This window comes from Anomalospiza imberbis, chromosome 5, assembly GCF_031753505.1.
Source record: "Anomalospiza imberbis isolate Cuckoo-Finch-1a 21T00152 chromosome 5, ASM3175350v1, whole genome shotgun sequence".
In the NCBI taxonomy this organism is placed as follows: domain Eukaryota; kingdom Metazoa; phylum Chordata; class Aves; order Passeriformes; family Viduidae; genus Anomalospiza; species Anomalospiza imberbis.
The window spans coordinates 50,565,206-50,583,812 of record NC_089685.1 but is presented as its reverse complement, the minus strand read 5'-3'; the positions used below and the strand labels follow the sequence as shown (position 1 = coordinate 50,583,812).

General features: G+C 41.3%; 1 protein-coding gene across 7 annotated transcripts in view; it reads right to left on the bottom strand.

The window, feature by feature from the left end:
• The window catches only part of IRAG2 (inositol 1,4,5-triphosphate receptor associated 2), a 37,005-nt gene extending 21,992 nt beyond the window's left edge, over nucleotides 1-15,013 (bottom strand). For 3 of the 7 annotated variants that reach the window (XM_068190687.1, XM_068190693.1, XM_068190689.1), the window contains exons 1-16: nucleotides 14,405-14,495; nucleotides 12,385-12,994; nucleotides 11,536-11,646; nucleotides 10,546-10,726; nucleotides 10,278-10,354; nucleotides 10,120-10,198; nucleotides 8,953-9,111; nucleotides 7,694-7,811; nucleotides 7,336-7,386; nucleotides 6,171-6,248; nucleotides 5,565-5,621; nucleotides 3,676-3,735; nucleotides 3,531-3,595; nucleotides 3,344-3,443; nucleotides 1,297-1,410; nucleotides 943-1,044 (exon numbers count right to left, since the gene is read on the bottom strand). In XM_068190687.1, coding sequence (XP_068046788.1) covers nucleotides 943-1,044; nucleotides 1,297-1,410; nucleotides 3,344-3,443; nucleotides 3,531-3,595; nucleotides 3,676-3,735; nucleotides 5,565-5,621; nucleotides 6,171-6,248; nucleotides 7,336-7,386; nucleotides 7,694-7,811; nucleotides 8,953-9,111; nucleotides 10,120-10,198; nucleotides 10,278-10,354; nucleotides 10,546-10,726; nucleotides 11,536-11,646; nucleotides 12,385-12,973 — 1,941 coding nt within the window. In that variant the 5' untranslated portion in view covers nucleotides 12,974-12,994; nucleotides 14,405-14,495. Of the gene's footprint in view, nucleotides 1-942; nucleotides 1,045-1,296; nucleotides 1,411-3,343; nucleotides 3,444-3,530; nucleotides 3,596-3,675; nucleotides 3,736-5,564; nucleotides 5,622-6,170; nucleotides 6,249-7,335; nucleotides 7,387-7,693; nucleotides 7,812-8,952; nucleotides 9,112-10,119; nucleotides 10,199-10,277; nucleotides 10,355-10,545; nucleotides 10,727-11,535; nucleotides 11,647-12,384; nucleotides 12,995-14,404; nucleotides 14,496-14,915 lie in introns of those variants that run through there. The other 4 variants (XM_068190688.1, XM_068190692.1, XM_068190691.1 and 1 more) reach the window with 4 other exon arrangements.
• Between the last annotated feature and the right edge of the window lie 3,594 nt (nucleotides 15,014-18,607).

Genomic DNA, 18,607 nt, shown 5'->3' with positions numbered 1-18,607 from the left:
GTTTCAGGATTTAGCTGAAGAAAAATTATAAAAAGACCTGGCTCCAGGACTGGATGGCTCCCAGTGACTGCTCCAGCCCTGCCTGGGAAGGGCTACACCATTCTGTAGCACCAGAGGAAAAAAGAAGGGCAGTGTTCTCCCCAAAGAACCAACAACCTCATGCAGCACATCCACTGATGGCACCTGCTGTCACCCAAGGGAGAGGAATTTTGGGGTTTGACATCCATTAGGGAGCTGGAAAGCAGCATTAATGTACAGCTTAGGGTTGATGGAGCATTTCTAACAACAGATCAGCAGAAAGGAGCAGGTTGGAGAAAAAGCCACATCCAATAAGATGGATGGAAATTTCAGAAATTGTGCTGTTACAAGGGAGAGAAGGAGGAAACAAAAGTGTTGTGTCCACGGGCACTTGCTACTACATGGGGAAGATATTTTTACCAGTACCTTGAAAAAAGTCTGTGCTTGCAAGCCTCACCAGAGGAATGAGGAGTAGGAGAAATACATTACACAAAACTAAGTTATAAAACAAGGTTTTGTTGAAGTTTGTCCTGTGGAATATACCCAGTCAAAGCAGAACTCTTCGCCTCTCACAACAAAATAAACCCTAGGGAGGTTTTGATTTGGAAATTTGGTTATGAAGCCTCCTCTGCTAATTGACCTGGTTCATCTTCCCTTTCCTTCAAGTAGAGTTTTAACTAAGGGAGCTCTTGCACAAGACAAGCCAGCAAGAGCACAGCATGTAAGTGAACAGCAATCATCCTTTTCCTCCTCAAAAAACCTCAGTAAAAGAAGGTATTTCTCTTTATGCAGCCATCTTTGCCTCACAGATGGACTCTGATCTCCAGTAATAAACACACACAGCATGCAGCAGCAAGATACCCACCTGAAGTTTTTGCACAGCCTCATCATCCCACTAAATGCTTCAGAGAAACAGTTACTCACCACAAGTTTTCTTTCCCAGGTCTGTTGCATGTCCTCATCGGGATCTTTTACCCATTCTAATGAAGCCATGACAAGCTCCTCTGCTTCAGAGGCTTCCTCTTGCTGGAAAAGAAAATAAACCCTAAAACAACCTCCCCAAACTCCATAATTTTTAGTACTCATCAACAAGTCTGCCCAGAATTACCCAGGATATAAATTAGTGTTAGAGTAGGTGCCAAGTGATCTTGTTAAACTATGACCCCCTCCAACCTCAAACTACTCTTAATTTTAGAAAAGGAGAAAACAATCTGATTATTCCTAATTAAATTGCTGATCGAAGACAGCACCCTTATCCATGTAAGCTTTACTACTGACCAGGTTTTTCATGATAGTCTTGAATTTTTCTCCTGCATATTCAGACCCCTGAAGCAAAAGCAGCACTTCACGGTCCAGCGTTTCATCCAGGGATCTCCGTTCAGTCCTGATAATCTTTGAAGAGATGGAAGAGCCAGCTAGTTTGTTTTGACACCCCCTTATTAGAAACCAGCAGCAGTGACATTTAGACTTTCCTGAAGTACCCCTGCTCTGTATTTACTGGAAGGTCAGAGCTACCAAAACTTGAGGCTTGGAAAAGCTTTTTCAAAACCACCACATCAATGAGGATTTAAAATATTAAAAAAAAAAAAAAAAACAAAAAAAAAAAACCACAAAAAAAACCCCAAAGCCAGCCAATGTGTTGAGCAATCCAATGCAAATATTCACATCAGGGTAGGCAAGAGGAAATCAGTGATTAGTTATCTTTATTCAGAGGAGTCTTTACCAAGTGATGAATAAGCAGAGCCCTTCCTTACAGGTGACTTGGAGTCGTGTTTCTCTGCAGCGTTTGAAGGGCAAACACAGTGACTCACTGGGGCTCTGGGGAGCTGCAATATGGGATGATAGCTAACTCTTCAAAGCTGCCTAGCCAAGCCTACCTCTCCTTTCTGGGTCTGAAGTTTTCTTCTATTTGTACATTTTTGTTGTTGTTGCTATATGTGCTAACTCTTTGCAAAGGCACATTGTACAAGAAGCAGCAGAAATCACTCAGCAGCATCTCTCTGCTATGCTGCACGGCTTGTATCTGGAGGGAAAACAGCACATAGGGAAGGATGGGACTCATGGATTGTCTAAGGAAGTGGGAACAGAATGGCTTGCCTTAAAATCAGAACAAAAGCCATAATTGTAGCAGGATGCTCTGCCTCAACTGGTGTAAAACAGCTTCAGCATTACCCTACTCACAAAAATTATCAGTAGTGGATTTATAAAGGGGGGGGGGGGGGCATGCTGCTGTTGGTGTTGGAGAATGCAAAGACCAGCCTGATTCCTTGATCCCAAAATTAAAAATTCTGAGGATGTGAAGAACAATGTTTCCTGACAGAAAGTGGCACCAGTGAGGAAGTGGCAGGACAAGCTCCTCACAAAGGACACCACTGAGCTGGCACAGCTGGCCTGGAAAGATCTGACAATCACTTTATACCATAAAAACCCAGTCCCACTTTTTAAAGTCTGGGCTTCTGACACATCCCTTCTAGCAGGGTGCGTGTGGAGATCCCTCCCTCAAGTAGGGAGGCGCCTCAAAGTTGAACAAAAGATTTGCCCATGGTCATCAACATGGGAGAGCAATAACAAACTTTTTAACAATTATTAGTTTGGAAATTATTGGTTTAATAGCTAGTGCACTGTACAAGTAATTAATTCTGATTAAAGTATTTTAACCTAATCATTACCTTCTATTTACATAAATAACTTATTTTATTCATTTTAATATATTTGGTTTGCCATCAGAGATGCTTATCAGAGTTTCTTAATAGTACATTACATTAGGACCCAACAACTTTATCAAGGTGCTCACTCCAATGCTGAATTTCCTTTCTCACTACAGTTGACTTAGAAGAAAAAGAAGTCTCCTCTTTCACAACAGAAAAAAAATCATTGTTCATGTCTGGTGTAGGCAGCACAAGAAGCAGACTGTCAGTTACTTTCTGAAGCATAAAAGCCTTTATATATTGGAAAACAGATATCTTCTCGCACCAGTCTGTTCTTCTGCCAGCTAAATGCATGACCCAAGCTCCTCCAGATTTACTTGGTAGAGAAGAGGGGGGCTGGAACTGGCTGGAACTGGATGATCTTTAAGGTTCCTTCTAACCCAGGCCATTCTAGGATACTATGAGCTAATATATCTGCAAGTGTTTTGTTGGCTCTTCTTTGGACTTTCTCCAAGGTGCATGGAACAATATTGCAACCTTCTCATTCTGTGCTTACATGCTAGGATTAATGGCTTCAAATTCCAGAGTTATCTAATCTCATACAGGCAATGAGCTTTGTTCTGCCTCTGCTGATGCAAGACAACTGGGAAGAGATTTAATTTAGGTTTAATTCATACCTCAGAAGACTCTGCAAGCTCCAGTTCACAGTGCAGTGTATTCATCCCTTCAGGAATATTGCTGTTAAATTTACACAACAATGGGAAACTCAACCCATTCCTAAAAGAAGCAGAAAAAAGGTTATGTATCAGGCTGTTTTGGATTTCTGATGAATTGCCTTTTCTGGGATTTGGCCACAGTACTCACGAGATCAGCTCTTGCTGCATGTGTTGGATGCTCTCCAGCAGTTTGTTTTTTTCAGCCCGCAGCGTCTGAAACATCCATGGGGTTTGGTGAGAGGCTGACTTTGCCATGCAGAATCAGCACAGGCCAAACCCAACCTAACCCATACCTCTATGATTGAGGAACACTCCACAATGGTTAATTTGAGTTCCTTGATGTCCTGTTCCTTCTGCAGAGATTGTTGAGAAAAGAACAACAAAAAAAATTATATTCAATCGTCCATCACAGCAATAAGATGCATGGTTTAGCTTGAGCAGCAACCTGATTATGACATAAAAATTCTTGTGAATTTAAAAGAATACGGTGAGTTACCTTGCATGTTAACTAATAGAAAGCACTCAGATGACCTTTCCTACCTAAATTCTGAAATTAAGGAGACAAACCCTCTTTTCCAGGTGTTGTACTTAAATTTATTACTCATCTGGTTTCAGGTCCAACATATTAAACTAGACAAAAGCACTCTAGTTTTAACTTAAAATATGGCCAAAATTATATGTCAGCATGAGTTTTAATCCCAACTGACCCTTCAAACAAGTTACAACATTTCAAGTGTCTCTATTTTTCATTATTAGAGTGTAGCACTCTGTAGATTACTCACAACCTAACAGAAAGGCTAAAAAAGAGTCAGCCCTCAAGGTAGGGCTGGGGAACTGGTAGAAGAACCACCTTTGTCAGCAACTAGCTCCAGTCAGGTTATGCCATTCCAATAAAAGACACTGCATAGACAGCAGAAAATTTATAAGAAAACAGGAAATCAGAGTAGGGGCTCTTGTCCTCTCACAGTTTTATGAGTTCTTCCTACCCTTTCTTTAAAAACCATTGAGGCTTTTGAAAGAGATGACATGCACAGAAAGGCAGGCAGGAAAAATGAGGTTATAGAACCAGATTATCCTAATGGCAACAAGTACAGTCAGTTTTCCACACCAGTTTCTTCAAAATTATTCCAACCACTCACATTTATCCCCATGTAATCTAGCAGTCTACTTTCAAAATTCCCATTTAGTCAATAGATTAAGAGAATCTTGTTGAAATAAAATGATACTACAAGAGCTCACAAAAACTTTGAATCATTCAAGTAGGAGAAAGCAAAAGCTACTTTTTTCAAAAAAAGAATTTAATAAATTTGTGCCCTTAAGCTGCTTCTGGAAAAACAACCCACCAAACCAAAACTATTAAAACACTCAGTACAAAGTTTTCAGCTGGATCACACCAAAGTTCAGTTCTCTTTTTTACTATTTGAATTCAGCTGCAGTCACTTTCCAGGGACTCCAATAGTCACACATTTTATCAGGAGATTTATAGCACGTTCTGCTAAGTAGAAACTCCACTGGCATAGAATAATAATTCTTTGCATAATTCATGAATCCAGAGAATGCCAGCACATTTGTAGGGTCTTCTATCTTTGTTTTCTATTATAAAATGCATGTTTAAAAACATCTGAAGTGTTCACTCCTCAGTAAAGCCTCGATAATTACACCTCAGCAATAAAAGGACAAATTTCCTTTTCCATTCGGCTCCCAGTCACCATTTCTAATTTACACAAACAATCTCAATAAAAGACATGAAGGGAAAGGCCTTCTGTAGGTCCCTGCTGAAAAAAGTAGCCTTTAGAAGTTTCTGGACACTTTGTCTGAAGTTTGCAAGTTTGTTTTAATAGGTTGTGATTTACCAAAAAAAGGAAAAAGCAAGCAAAATCCCGAAACCTTTAATTATGCTGACTCATAGGCAGGTCCTAAAGTAGAGCTCGCCCACTTTGAAGCCATTTATAGGATCAGGTTCTGCAGTGTGAGAAGAGTAGAAATCAAAGTGCCACAGTGAATACTACTGCCTTGCCTTTTTACAAATCATCCCATCAGTACAGACCGGGAACCCGGGGCACAGGAAGCTGTCCCTGCCCATGGCAGGGGGTTGGAACGAGGTGTCGTTAAGGTCCCGTCCAACCCAAATTATTCCGTGATTGGGTTGTTTTCAGTTGGTAATGAAGTAAAAACAACTAACCTGGATTAGACTTGCCTCTTTATTCACCACAGTGCTCTCATATATATGAGCTTGGATCTGAAGAATGAAAAGATCAAAAGGAAATCCAGCCATCATTACAGACTCTAATAAAAGTCTGTTCCTATTTCCTACTAGGAAAGGAAAAAGTATCAATGTTCCTTGCTTAGAAAAACCAAATTCTTCTTTGAACACCTTGTGTGGTGTTTGTTTCAAAGTACAGATCTTGTACCCAGCAAAGAGCAAAAGCATTCTTAACTTTCAGTCACTTTTGTTTCCTCTCATCTGTCCAGGTCAATATTTTCAGCAACATCTCTCAAAGCATGACGTTAATGTATTATCTTGACTAGTGAGGGAAAGGTATTCAAATCAAGTTTAACTTGGAGGAAATAATGAAACTGGATTGTTTCCATCAGCCTAGTTTTTAGCCTCCAGACAGCAACTTCCTTGGTGAAAGCTGTCACACTCTCCAAACTACTATTTCACTGCAGTCCTTCAACATAGAGAGGTTCAGGACTGTTTGCCTTCCAGCAGCAGAAATTCCCCCTTCACTAGACCTAAGTAAAATTCAGGTTGACTTCTTATTCCTCTCAGCTTTGAAATGCTTACTTGAAGCTGTGCTGCTTTTTTCGACAGCTCCAAAATCTTCTTTTGCAGCCCGTTGGTGTCCATGCTATTCCTAATAATCTAAACAAGACAGAGTGTTTAGGCACAGCTGAACGGATTGACAGCTTCTGCTTGAAGAAACCAGGCAAAAATGACATCTCCACCCCCAAGCTGCTGCCTACTCTCGAGCACTACCAGCATTTTTGCACATAGATTGCATGTGTTTGCCCCACCAAAACTGCTTCTGCTCCTTTTCCCACCCAGAGCACTGGTAAGAGAGAAAACCCCTCAAAACACGATTTATAACCACTGCCAGACCGGCAAAGCTAAAGAAAAGTCAGCCCTGCAGCATGAGAATTGTTTTCAGAAAGATGTGGTTTAATAGCTATTTGGACAAAGGAGCTTTGCAGAAAGACTGATCTTAAGGTGTTGCTTTTCTTTACTATGTTTGCTTTAACATGTTTCTCCATTTCCCCCTGAATAGACTGAAATACAGTCTGTAAGCAAGCATTAAAAAACTTTATCACCTGATAAAAAACTGGTTTATAAAATTGTTACTCATGCAGTAAAAAAAAAAAAAAAGAGAAAGAATTAACAGCTCTTCTCTGAATAAAAAACAAGCCTAGGGATACTCTGCTAATGGAGCTGCATTCCCAAAAAAACTCCTGTAGGTCCTTGGCCAGTGTCAATGGATCCATCTGTGAGTGGAGATCCCACCCAGTGCATTTTTTTTTATTATTTTGGTTACAGCTCTACACAAGATTCCTCCTTTGAATCTTAAGGGAGGAAAACAGAAGTGAATATGAAATGATGAAGTGTTGGATGGAGATTGTTTCAATATAGAGTTTGTGTATTTATAGCTGTGGGAACCAGAAATACATAGAATTTGCCTATAAACCTTGGAAAAAAAGTGGTGGTGGGGGGAGAAGTAGTTTGTCCCTGTCCCTATGTTTCCCTAACCTCATATCCTTATTTACCCAGCAAGTGGAAAATATGAAGCACAGTGCAACCTGAAGATACAAAGTTTATGACAAATCAGCCTTTTTAAAGTGTTAGATATTTTGATAAACTAATTAGCATGCAAGGCTTCAAAGTCTGACAAGCATTTCATTTCTTAATGGCAAATTTTTAGCTAGGCAAGAACATGTCAAATCATGATATATTTTACCTCTTCCTGGAGAGAAGTAACTTTGATGTTGAGAGACTGATTTTCTTTTTCCTGATCAAGTTTATGGGAAAAAAAAAAAAAAAAAAAAAAAAAGAAAAAAAAAAGAAAATAATAGAAAAAGAGAAAAACAGAAGAATTGGTTTTAGCATGTAAGCAACAGACCATGAACACATCCACAGCTATGGTGTTGAATCCCTTTGTTTCAAAGAGCACACAAAAAAGGGAGAGCTGAGGCTGGTGCTTCACTAAGGCACAGAGAAGGTCTTACTTCTCATTTTTAACAGCCTGAGCAGCCTCACCACTGTTACAGCAAGGTGTGAGGTGCTGTACAAGGGAAACAAGAAGGAAAAGCACCTACTAGCTGCCTGTTCTGCCAAAGAATCTGCTCTCTTTTCTCTTCTGACACATTCAGGTTGTTTCTTGCTTCCTCTAGCTCTTCTTCCAGGGATTTGGCTCTCAACACAGAGTGCTGGATGCTGCACAGGGGGAAACAACATCCCAGAGAAACTTCAGCCATTTAATGTTGGGTGTTTAGCTAGGCTGGAAAGAGTATTTTTAGAAGCCACCAGGCACTTATTTTTTGGCATGACACTTAACAGAAGAGCAACAATCAAGTTTAAGCTCATAATTTCTGTCCAGGAAGCAAATCTTATGGTTCTACTTCCTATTTATCACCCTCTTCCAGCCTTACAGTAAGGAATGAAATCCCACCCAAGGCAGGTGGATACAAACAAAGCTATGTTGAATATCTTAAAAATTTAGCTTGTTACAGTTAAATATATCAGGTTAACTGAGCACAAATTCATCTTTACAACACTTCATGGTTTACAGTTGGAGAAACCATTTCAATTCAGTATTCAAGGATGAGCTCTGCACCATTTTCTTACCCTAATCTGATTAGCCCCAAACCATGTATTAAAGCAACAGGCAAGGCCCTTTTCCAAGCTAACTTGATCCTGCAGAGCATCCCAGAGCAGGTGGTCCCACATAAGGGCACATGTCCCATGCCAGCTACCCTGTAGAACTCTTGCCTTAATCTCCCCTGAAAAGCCTGGGAACAGCTTGGCAGCTGACCAAACCATATCACAGTGTAATTAATTAGGCCAGATGAACACAATGAAAAATGGGCTCGTACTCATGGCAGTGGTATGTCCTCAGGCTACAGAAAGGCTGAACAAGTGACACAACTCACCCCAGTCCATCCAAAGTGCAGCAAAATAGCTTTTAGACACTCATTTCCCCTCTGCTTAGCAACAAGAATGTGGTCTAGGATTGGAAACCTTCCAGTGCTTGGCTCTTATCTTGGCAATATTATGCCTTTTTAAAATATATATATTGTTGCTGTTGTTGTATTGTTTGTTTGCTTTAGCCAGGGATTCTTCCTGTGTGCACCCACACCACCACATGCTGCAGGAACCTGGCTCCCAGATGAATGATTTTATGAAAACCAGGAGGGACAGAGCAGAACAACCAGGCAAGAAGACTAAACATTACAGATGTTGCATAAAGTCAGGAAAACCACTGTGATGAAGCAATGGTGAGGAGAAAAGCATGAAATCAAGGCTGGAAGATCACAGCTCTGCCCATGGCAGGCCTGGTGCCATCAGGGTCTCCCACCTTTTTAATTGTTGACATAGATGCTCATTATCTGCCAGGAGCTTGCTGTTGGTCTCATCCAAATTTTCCATGGTGAGCTTCAGTTTGTTGTTCTCTTCCTGAAGCTTCTGGTTGTTGTACTGCAGGTCCGCAACACACATTATCAAGTCAGAGGTCTCCCTGTCCCAGTAACAAAGCCAGGAAAGAGTGAGAAAGGTGATTTTACCTACTTTTAGAAGATCCTACTGCACTGATGAGAGGCGAGATGAGAGCCCACAGAGGAGTTGTGATGCTGCAAGTGTGCAGTCATTTGCTCTGCACAGAGATAATAGAGCACCTCTAAGCCTGTTCTCCAGTTTTATGGGCACCAAGAACTTGTAGTTTTAAGCATTTTTCTGCTCCCTGCAACTGGAGTTTGCTGTCAGGAAGTGCCACAGCTGGATGCCTACATGAGAGTGCTTTAAGATTTTGCTAATCACCTCTTGGGCCACTAATGATGCTTCTGTACTCACTCTGCAATTTCTGGGTGCTTTCTTTTCCCCCAAGCCATCTCCCACTTCATGCTTTCAACCAAAACTTGAATGAGGATCATTCTTTTGAGATCCTGAGAAATTATAGGGAAGCTTTAGAGAGTGGATGTTGGATTTCTGACTAGGCATAAACTGCAAATGAAACTTGTGCTCTTTGTTAAGTACTTTGCCATTAACAGTCCAAATCATAGACATTGCTACTACTACTACAAAAAAAAAAAAAAAAAAAAAAAAAAAAAAAAAAAAAGCCAACCAAAAAACTCAACAAACTCCCTATCATAAGAAAAACAACCCCAAACAAAATGCAGGACCAGATTTTCAGGTTGTAATGTCTTCTTGTTGTCAGACAACTAAGAATTTGGTGGAGGGAAGGAACGAGTTTAAACAGGGAAAGACATGACAAACATCTGACCACAAATTAAAAAGGCAAATGGACACAGAAGCACCAAGATATCAGTAGGAAATGTACTGGCTGTATTTTAAGTCTGAGCAGAAGCTGTGAGGAAGAAGGTGACAGCATTGAGAACTCCTGCAGACTGAGGTGAGCATTAAAATCTCCAAGAATAATGTTCCTAAATAAAGGTTCTTGGAATTTCTGTCAAGTGGTTCAAAGCTAGGAGTTCTATATTCTGAGAAAGAATTGCTTAAATGGACTCACATGTCTCCTTTAGATACATCACCCCCAAAGGCCTCCAGGCTTCCTGATGTAACATTCATCTGGACATGTGTCTTGTTGGCTGAAAGTGGTGGGGGTTTTTGTTATAGAGCAAGAAAGTGGAGCTTTCCTGAACAGAAACAGAGTAAAATGTTCTGCACCTTCAGGGATGTTTTTAGGTACTTGAGATTCCAGGTCTTCTGTGCTTGATGATGATTTCTCAGTAGCACCTTCTTCCCTGAAAGAAGGGAACATCAAGGGTCACAAAATCAGCAGGACACTGAGCTGCTTACCAACTCTGCAACACTTACAGAACTTTAGCCAAACCCAATGTTGTGGACATGGTGTCCCAATACCACTTTCTTTTCAGAGCCACAGGGGAAGCTTATAACGTCCTTTTTCCACAAAAGATTTATTAAAAGAAGTTACCATTTTCTCTTACAGTCTTCAATCCACTCTCCCATGATGGCATGATAGGTTTCCAGGTCCATGGAGATATCTTTGTGCTCCGGGTCAAGCTTGTTGCACAGCTCTTCAAGACCACTGTCCTCTGATTCCCGGCTGGTTGTATGTCTCAAATAATCAACTATCTTGGACACTGCCACTTTTCCTAAAGCAGAAACAGAGGTCAGATGCCAAAGCTTGGCAAGGCACCATAAAAAACTGTAAAATGCCACACTACTGAACGGCATTGTATCCAACTGCCCTCAAGAACTGCAGACAAGCAACTGATTCCTAAACTAGTTAGAGTGTGATCTGGAAAAAAAAAAGTTTAGAGCTCTTCTTTGTTGGGTTGAGGTTTTTGTGGTTGTTTTTTTTTTTTTTTTTTTTTTTTTTTTGTAGTGGTGGGTTTTTGGTTTTTTCTGTGTAAAAAACTGGTTTTGCGAACTTCAGTTTAAGAGGAGCACAAGTTGACATGTGATACGGATCCTTGCTCTCAGGGCCAGGCTGGATGGGGCTCTGAGCAACCTGGGATAGGGGAAGGTGTCCCTGCCCACGGCAGGGGGATGGAATTAGATGATCTTTAAGGTCCTTTCCAACCCAAACCATTCCATGAGTCTACCACTTGTAGTCATGTCTGAGGTGGAACTGTGAGGAATTGTCTCTTGCTCTGAAGTTTCCCAAGTTTCTAACAGGATAAAGGCTGAAAGAAAGAAAGTCATTTGCAATAAGGTAACTGCTGGAAATGTGTTGCTCCTCTCTTTCCCCTGTGCTAAAACACTGCAAGGATCAGCAGGGGAAGGATCAGGCACCAGGCAAAAGAGACACCGGCATTTGCACATTTATTCTGCATCTGCCACAACACAGGCACCCACACATCTCAGAGCCCGGCATCTCTCAGGGACCAAAAAACGATTTGAACCTTGGAAATCCATTGAGAGGAGAACAAGAGAGAGCAACGAGAAAACCCTGGCAAACCTGTGTGGTGGCTGTCACATGCACAGAAGATGGTGGTCAGCAGGTTCTCTTCACAGATCAAGCTCACGTCATACAAATTGTCAGCTTTGTACCCCGCAGTCTGCCTCCCTCCTGTGAAGAATATCATGAGCAAATAAAGATGGTCGATAACAGATTTAACTTTCATTCCAGATGACTGAAACAACAAAACCATCTACCCAGCTGGAGCCTCTGAGCTGGGAAATATTCCATGCATCTACTTTTATACATGTATTTTTGGAAAAACTTGGTTATTCTTTCTATGGAGTAAACATATGAAACAGGACATTTTAAGAAGCCAGGAATTTCTTCTCTCCCCCTCCAGACACATTGTAGAAAAATCATTAGAGTTAACCTATTAAGAAAAAAAATCCCTAAAACAAACCAAAAAACCCTTCAAATTACAAAAAAATAATAATAAAAACAAACTAAGAGCAACATCCAAACTTCTGTATCTTCAAAATCAGTCTGATAAATCATAGGATAAATTAAGAGTCAAATAAAATTTGGCTATTAAAAAAAAATGTTATAGTACTAACCAAATAATAGTCTCAATCTCTTAAACTGTTAAAAACTTCTTTATCTCTCAAACCAAAAATGGATTAGCAAATTTGAAAAACACTTTTGCCTTATTAATTCCTCACTTTTTACACTCACAATATTTTTTAGAGAAAATTTAAGATTTGACTCAGCGCTTGTTGCACTCTTCTAAGACTTGAGCGCTACTACAATATGTTTTACCAGTTTAAGTGGTAAATAAAGGTCATTTACATAGGCTGAATGTTCAGATGTCTAAAATTCCAAGTTGGGGGTGTTCTTCAGTATTGTTACCTCTTTCACTTGAAGGAAACGTCTTTGGCACAGGAGGCTGGACCACAGCACTTCCTGGCTTTTTTTCAGATGCGAAGAAATATAAATTTGGACTTGACGTCAGATACTTCTGCTCAGGCCGCACATCTTTATGCTCAGCATTTGCCAGAGCGCGCGGTTTGCTCCAGGCATTGGCCTCCCTGGCTCCAAAGCAGAATGGAGAAGAGCTCTCCACGGGAGAGGAAGGCACCCACAAGCTGCTGGGCCTCTCACAGCTTTCCAGGATGGAATAGGTGCTGTTTGCAGCGGGGAAGTCAGAGCTGGCCCCGAGACCAGGCGAATTCACGGGGAAAATGCTGTCACTGTCAGGGCTGACCAAGGGTGAGCAAGCGCTCCCACGACTCCTGCGGGTTCTGCTCTTCAGTATTTCTTCCAGATTTTTTTTAGTATTGCTCTGTGGGCTGTCGAAGTTCTGGGACTGAAATTTTGGTATCTGCAAGGCTGGGTTGGAGACTTGGTCCATCATTTGGATGGATTTGATCTTCCTGCAGATGCTGTCCACTGGGTTGTGGTGCCGTTTCTTAGCTCCACGTTCAAAAGACTTCATCATTCCTCTTCTCTTGCCAAATATCTGGACAGAAAAGGCATAAGATACGAGAGTCAGGGTGATCAGCACACACATATTCATGCCAATTCTTCCATTCAGCAGCCAGCTTGGAGCTTTGGCATCCAGGGGTTTGAAAACCCTTGTCCCACTTATCAGCTGTGACAGAAACCTTCAGCCAGGACATTCTGTTGTCCAGGGAACTAGAAGTTGATGTGGAAAAGTTGGGGCAGAAAGACACAAATATGTCCTGAAATCTCACTGCTTATTCTTAAATACTATAATCACGGCAGGGAGGTGAGGGGGAATGAAAATAAAAAGTGAAGAATGCCCTGCAAATTAGCAGAGGACTTTTTAAATTAAAGGAAGCACTTTAATTGTACTGGGGTTGGCAGAAAAAGAGAGACCAACAAGATTTCCAGCATTTCTGTGAGACTACAAGAATAAAAAAGCCAAAATCCAGTGCTCCTTGTACTAATCAGCCACAGCTGTCATAGTGCCACACAGGGAATTACACAAGAAATATGCCCTACAGAAGCACCTCATCCTGTGTGTGTTTTTATTATCTAGTCTCCCAGGCAACATTTAAAAGGTATTTCCTACCTTTTTAAAAGGATAAGTGGGTTTGCATATGACTAAGGCATGGGAGATTCATTTTGCAGGGATAAATCCTCATTTCCAGGGAGGTTCCCATGTCTACCCTGCACATTGCAACCACCTGAACTGATCACCTGGGAGTTATCACTAAGACACCCAGTGAACCTGAGTGAAGCTCCCAAGAATCAGATTTTAAGGGATTTTTTTTAATGTAGAAAAATTAATTCCTTTCCCCCAAAGCACTAGCACTTAACACTTACATAATCTTTTGAAGGATAAAATTATGTCTAAGTACTTATTAACCTTAACTGAAATAAACATAAATACTAAGTGTTTAATTTAAGCTGGTTTATTACAGGCTGCCTGCATGGCAGCAACTTAGTTCATATAAGCAGAGGCAAGATCTCTAAGTTTATTTTTCTAGTATTTGTACAAGTAGTAACATTTACTCTAATGAGCATGTCCTTAGCCACAGGAATACTTCAAAAGATAAGAATAAAAAGAAGCTCAGAGCAATTTTAGAGAAGAGACTACTTTTTAACTATGTCTCACTTAAAAGATTTACTCCTCAAATAAACACCAGGAAGTGGAAGCAATCTTCTTTATTAGAGATGCATTATTACAGATGTATTATCTCTAAAGAGATAGATAAATTACCTCTAAATTAAAATTTAAATACCCTACAATTAGTTTAGGGCTGTTCTTTAAGCACACAAGAGACTTCAAGCAGATATAAGTAACACTATGTTAAGGAATACCTCATTTTTTCCCTGTAATTTACCAGTAAAAAAAAAAAAACAAAACAATCAACAAAAAACACAGCCAAAACCTCATACTTACAAAAGCATGCAGAAAAATATCTTCTCTTCCTTCTCCGAAGGTGACAGCACAGCTACTTTAGCTGTTCCTCTGAGGAGTAGTAGCTGACTGAACTTCAGCGTTTAAGTGAGCTATTCTGCTGGAAAATCAGCTTTACAAGGTACAGTTGTTGCCACTCAGCTGAGAGGGACCACCAGCTGCAACCAGGTTCTAATCAAGCATCAGGCTCCTGCTTCCTGGCCTTTTTACTTTTTTCCCCCTCACATCTCTCCCTCCTGCAGCTGTTAAATTAATTGTCTGTAATTTCAGTGCAATCTGAAGTCTCCCTGCTCTTCTAATTATTGTTTATAACAGCAAGGAATGTTGTGATACAGGTTGTTGCTGTGTCAAAATTCTGGTTCCTGGGGTGTTTCTCACTTCTATTACCTGCTTTTTCCACCTACAGCAAAATTTCAAACAGGAGCAGATCTCTCCTAATTTCTGAGAGTTAGAACAGGCAATCTGGGAGCTGTATAAATTTCATCACTCTCACCACTTTTGAAAGGAAGAAAGTGATGAAGTCTCTTGAGCTGATAGTGTATTAAATACTCTCTGTCTTAACTGTCATCTCTGCCCTTGGTTCTGTGAAAAAAAAAGGTCATTAGGACCCTTAACTAATTCCTCTTTTCTGTATTAAATTATCAAGATGTGCAGTAGAGCCTGCCTGTCTGAAGAGCTGTATAACTCCTGCTAAACGACACTGTAAATGCCCATTCTTAGATGGCCACATCTCCTTTTCAGCCTGCAGACTGGAGAAAACTGTTTTTGAGCTGGTCTTTTCACCTGGAGTTTCCTCAGACTTGTCCATTTCTTGGAAGAAAATTTGTTGTACCAACCTGTGGTTCACTGAACTTCAGAAGTAACACCTCTTTCTGAGATGCTTGCACCTTTCAAAAATTTGTGGATTTCTGCTCTTTCCTGATGCTTTCAAACACCCCTCACCCCACATAATATATTTAAATTCTACTTACAATTGTCCCTTGAAGCTGCTTCTCTTTCACAAACACACTTGTGAGAGCAGTGGAACCTGGGCCTGGCTGCAGCACTGCTCACACATTAATCCTCAGCAAAGTCCCTGTTACCTCTCTTGTGTGAGGCATTTACATGATCTCTGACAGAATGGATTTTCTACACCTTGTTCTCTACCTCAAGCAGTTTTTAGCACAGTTCTTCTCATACAGTCCAGAGAAAAGACAAAAAGCTTCTCCAGCAAATCTGCAGTGCCTGAACCACACCCAAGGACACTGTGATGCTGAATGTGCAACAGAATAGTTAAATAAATTTGAGCCAGCCACTGATGGCCTCTCTAATCACACACCTGGCTTACACCAGAGAGTATCTCTTCCCTTCAGAGCTGCACCATGAAAATTCACCTTCCCAGAGAAGCTGCAGACATCCCTACTTATTGTAGGGGGTGGACTAGATGACTTTTAAAGGTGTCTTTCAACCCAAACTATTCCATGGTTCTGTAAATTAAGGTCTATTATGAAAATAAATAACACTGGAAAACACATTTGTGTGGCATAAAATGTATTGATGGATTGCAGATTGGGTTGTTTTGGTCAACAGGTTTTACAGGGCAAATATGGAGCTTGTACACAAATTTCCCCTTAGTCTGAGTGGGATATATGGGGTTAAAGTCCAGCATCAGCTTTGAAAGATTACAGAAACACAAAAAACCAGCCCAAAAAGAAGAGGTCATACGGTTCATAACCATGTGTCTGGGCAGGATCATTTGGGCAATGAGTCCTAAAAAAGGATTGTCTAATCTATTCTCTCAGTTTCTCAGTGATAACAAATCAACATCCTTCCAGGGCAATCTATATTTGACTTTGCTACTGGTAGAAAGCTTGCCTTACTATGCAACTTACTGCAAATGAAATGCAAAATGCTTTGTAATTTCCTACTTGCAGGCTCTGCCATGACATTTCACAGCCTTTCATGATGCTACAGTAGCATGTAGGAGCCAGAAGTACACTGTGCTAGGTGGTGATCGGGTGCCAGACAGAAGTGGGATGGATTTGCCAGAGAGTTACCAAACTAAGAGGAAAAAAAAATCCCAAAGGAAATGAGAATGAGCACAGAGCAAAGGTCATAAGTTCTGGGAGATTTATACCTTGACAGCACCAGTGTTTGCTGACGTACCCACCGACCACCTACACACACCCCAGCTGCACCTTTCTCTCCGGAGCAAGCCATGGATCACTGCTGCCCTTACCAGGACACAATGACTGTATCCTGTATTTCCAGGGAAATATCTGGGAGAGTGCACGGTCGTGATGCAAGTCAGTGAGGTAAATTTGACCCCATTGGTTAAAACTCCAGCACACGAGAACATTTTCCCCTCACCTCAGCGCTGAACTTCAATGCCAGAAATCAGCTTTTTATCACTTTCAGCATCAGGATATGCAGCCTGTGCCCTTTAGATCATCTCGAAAAATAAGAATAGGTTATGTTCTTTCTAATAAGGGGTCCTGCTGCTATAGCAAGCTTCCCTCTACTTTTCTCTCTCAGGGTATTGATTACATGCCAGAGCCACTTCCTCCTCCAGCTGAATCAGCTGAGAAATGGCAGCGCTGACAGTGAGTGTTTGGTGCACGGCTCATCATCCCAAAGTGCCACAGTTTTTTGGTGTGTTATGATCCATAACCCAATTATAGGCTGCTTCGTTTTTCAAGGGTATGAGCTCACATGTGCCCACACACAGCCACAGTTCTTTTGTGAATGCAAACACTGTCAGTACCTGCACTGCCTTCCCAAAACATTGCCTCCTGTCCCTGTTTACAAATAAACTGTCCCATACACCATCCTAGAAGTGGCTGGATTTCTGGGAAGGGTGAGATGGCCACCTTTTCATAGAATCATGGTAAGAAAAAGCTTTGAAGGGAGAAGCCAATTTTTTAAAATTTTGATCCCTGAAGTAGAATTGACAAACCTGGAGTTCTTTGTTCTGCATGCAGACTCCTTACAGATTTCCAAGGAGAAGATTCTGAAATACACTTTTGTTGGAAAACTGAAGCAACTTGGAGTCACTGGTCATAGTAAAAATAAATGGATTTAGGACCATGAGTCATGATTTAAGGGAATAATAAAAACAGTTTGAAATTAAAAAAAAAAAATTCCAAATCCCCAAACCATAATGGAAGTGCAATTTGAGATTGGGTTCATTTCACCTGATGTGAAAGGTCCAGGTCAACTGTCTCTTGCTGCAGGTTGTAACTAAACTCCTGACTTTTAGACACCCTGGTGGCACTGAGGCATCTGATGGTACAGCAGTGAAACAATTTAATTTACGATGATGCTGTCAAGAGCCTGCTTTTGTTCTTGAACCGGTGGTCACCTGTCCCCATAACAAGGCAGTTCAGATTTTGATCCGCTCAGTTCAGCTCCCTACTGCCCTCCAGGCAGTTTCAAACAAGCCCCAGTCTCCACAAGGATTCCCATGGGACTCAGAATACAGCCAGGTTTGGAAGAGAGACTGAGACTCCAGCAACACCAGGTCAGAGTCACTCAGATTTTGCCAAAAGGTCAAAAGACAAGAAAAACTGAAGCTGTTTTCCTACAGCACGGTGACATCTTTCTCCATGCCTCTCATTCTCCTCCTCTTCTCCCCAGCCTCAATGGGAGGGACTGAGCTGGTTTCCTCCCCTGTTTCCTTTGTGTTACCTTGCCTCATTCCAGTGGAAGGAAAAGCAGGGCTTCTTTTCAGTGCCAGACACATTCTAGTTTTCCTGCCACGAGGAGAACCATCCTGAAGAGATCATACTTCACACTGCTAATCCCAAAGGCAGGGGACTAATTTTCACAGGCTCAGCTGAATGTTTTGATTCCAGCCCTGTGGTCTGTGCATAACAGGAAGATCTGAAGTCACTCCAGAAGGCAATAGGGGAGTAGCTTCACCTTTTCCAAGCCTCTGCTGTTAAATGTCTCCTGGATGAAATGCACAGCCCCCTTCTAAGGCTAAGGGTTAAGCAACATCAAGAAATGCCTCTGATCTGTCAGAGCACAGGGAAAAGAGCAGGGAGAATAAACTTCACAGTGAAGTAGATGCAAGTAGAATCCTTTCTGCTGGCTAGGATGCATCAGGGCATGGCCTTTTAAAACGGGTAGAGCCCTAACAGCAGCTCCCAGCCTCCACAGGAGCTGCTTGAGACCAAAACTTGAACTTCCCTCTGGTTTCTTGCC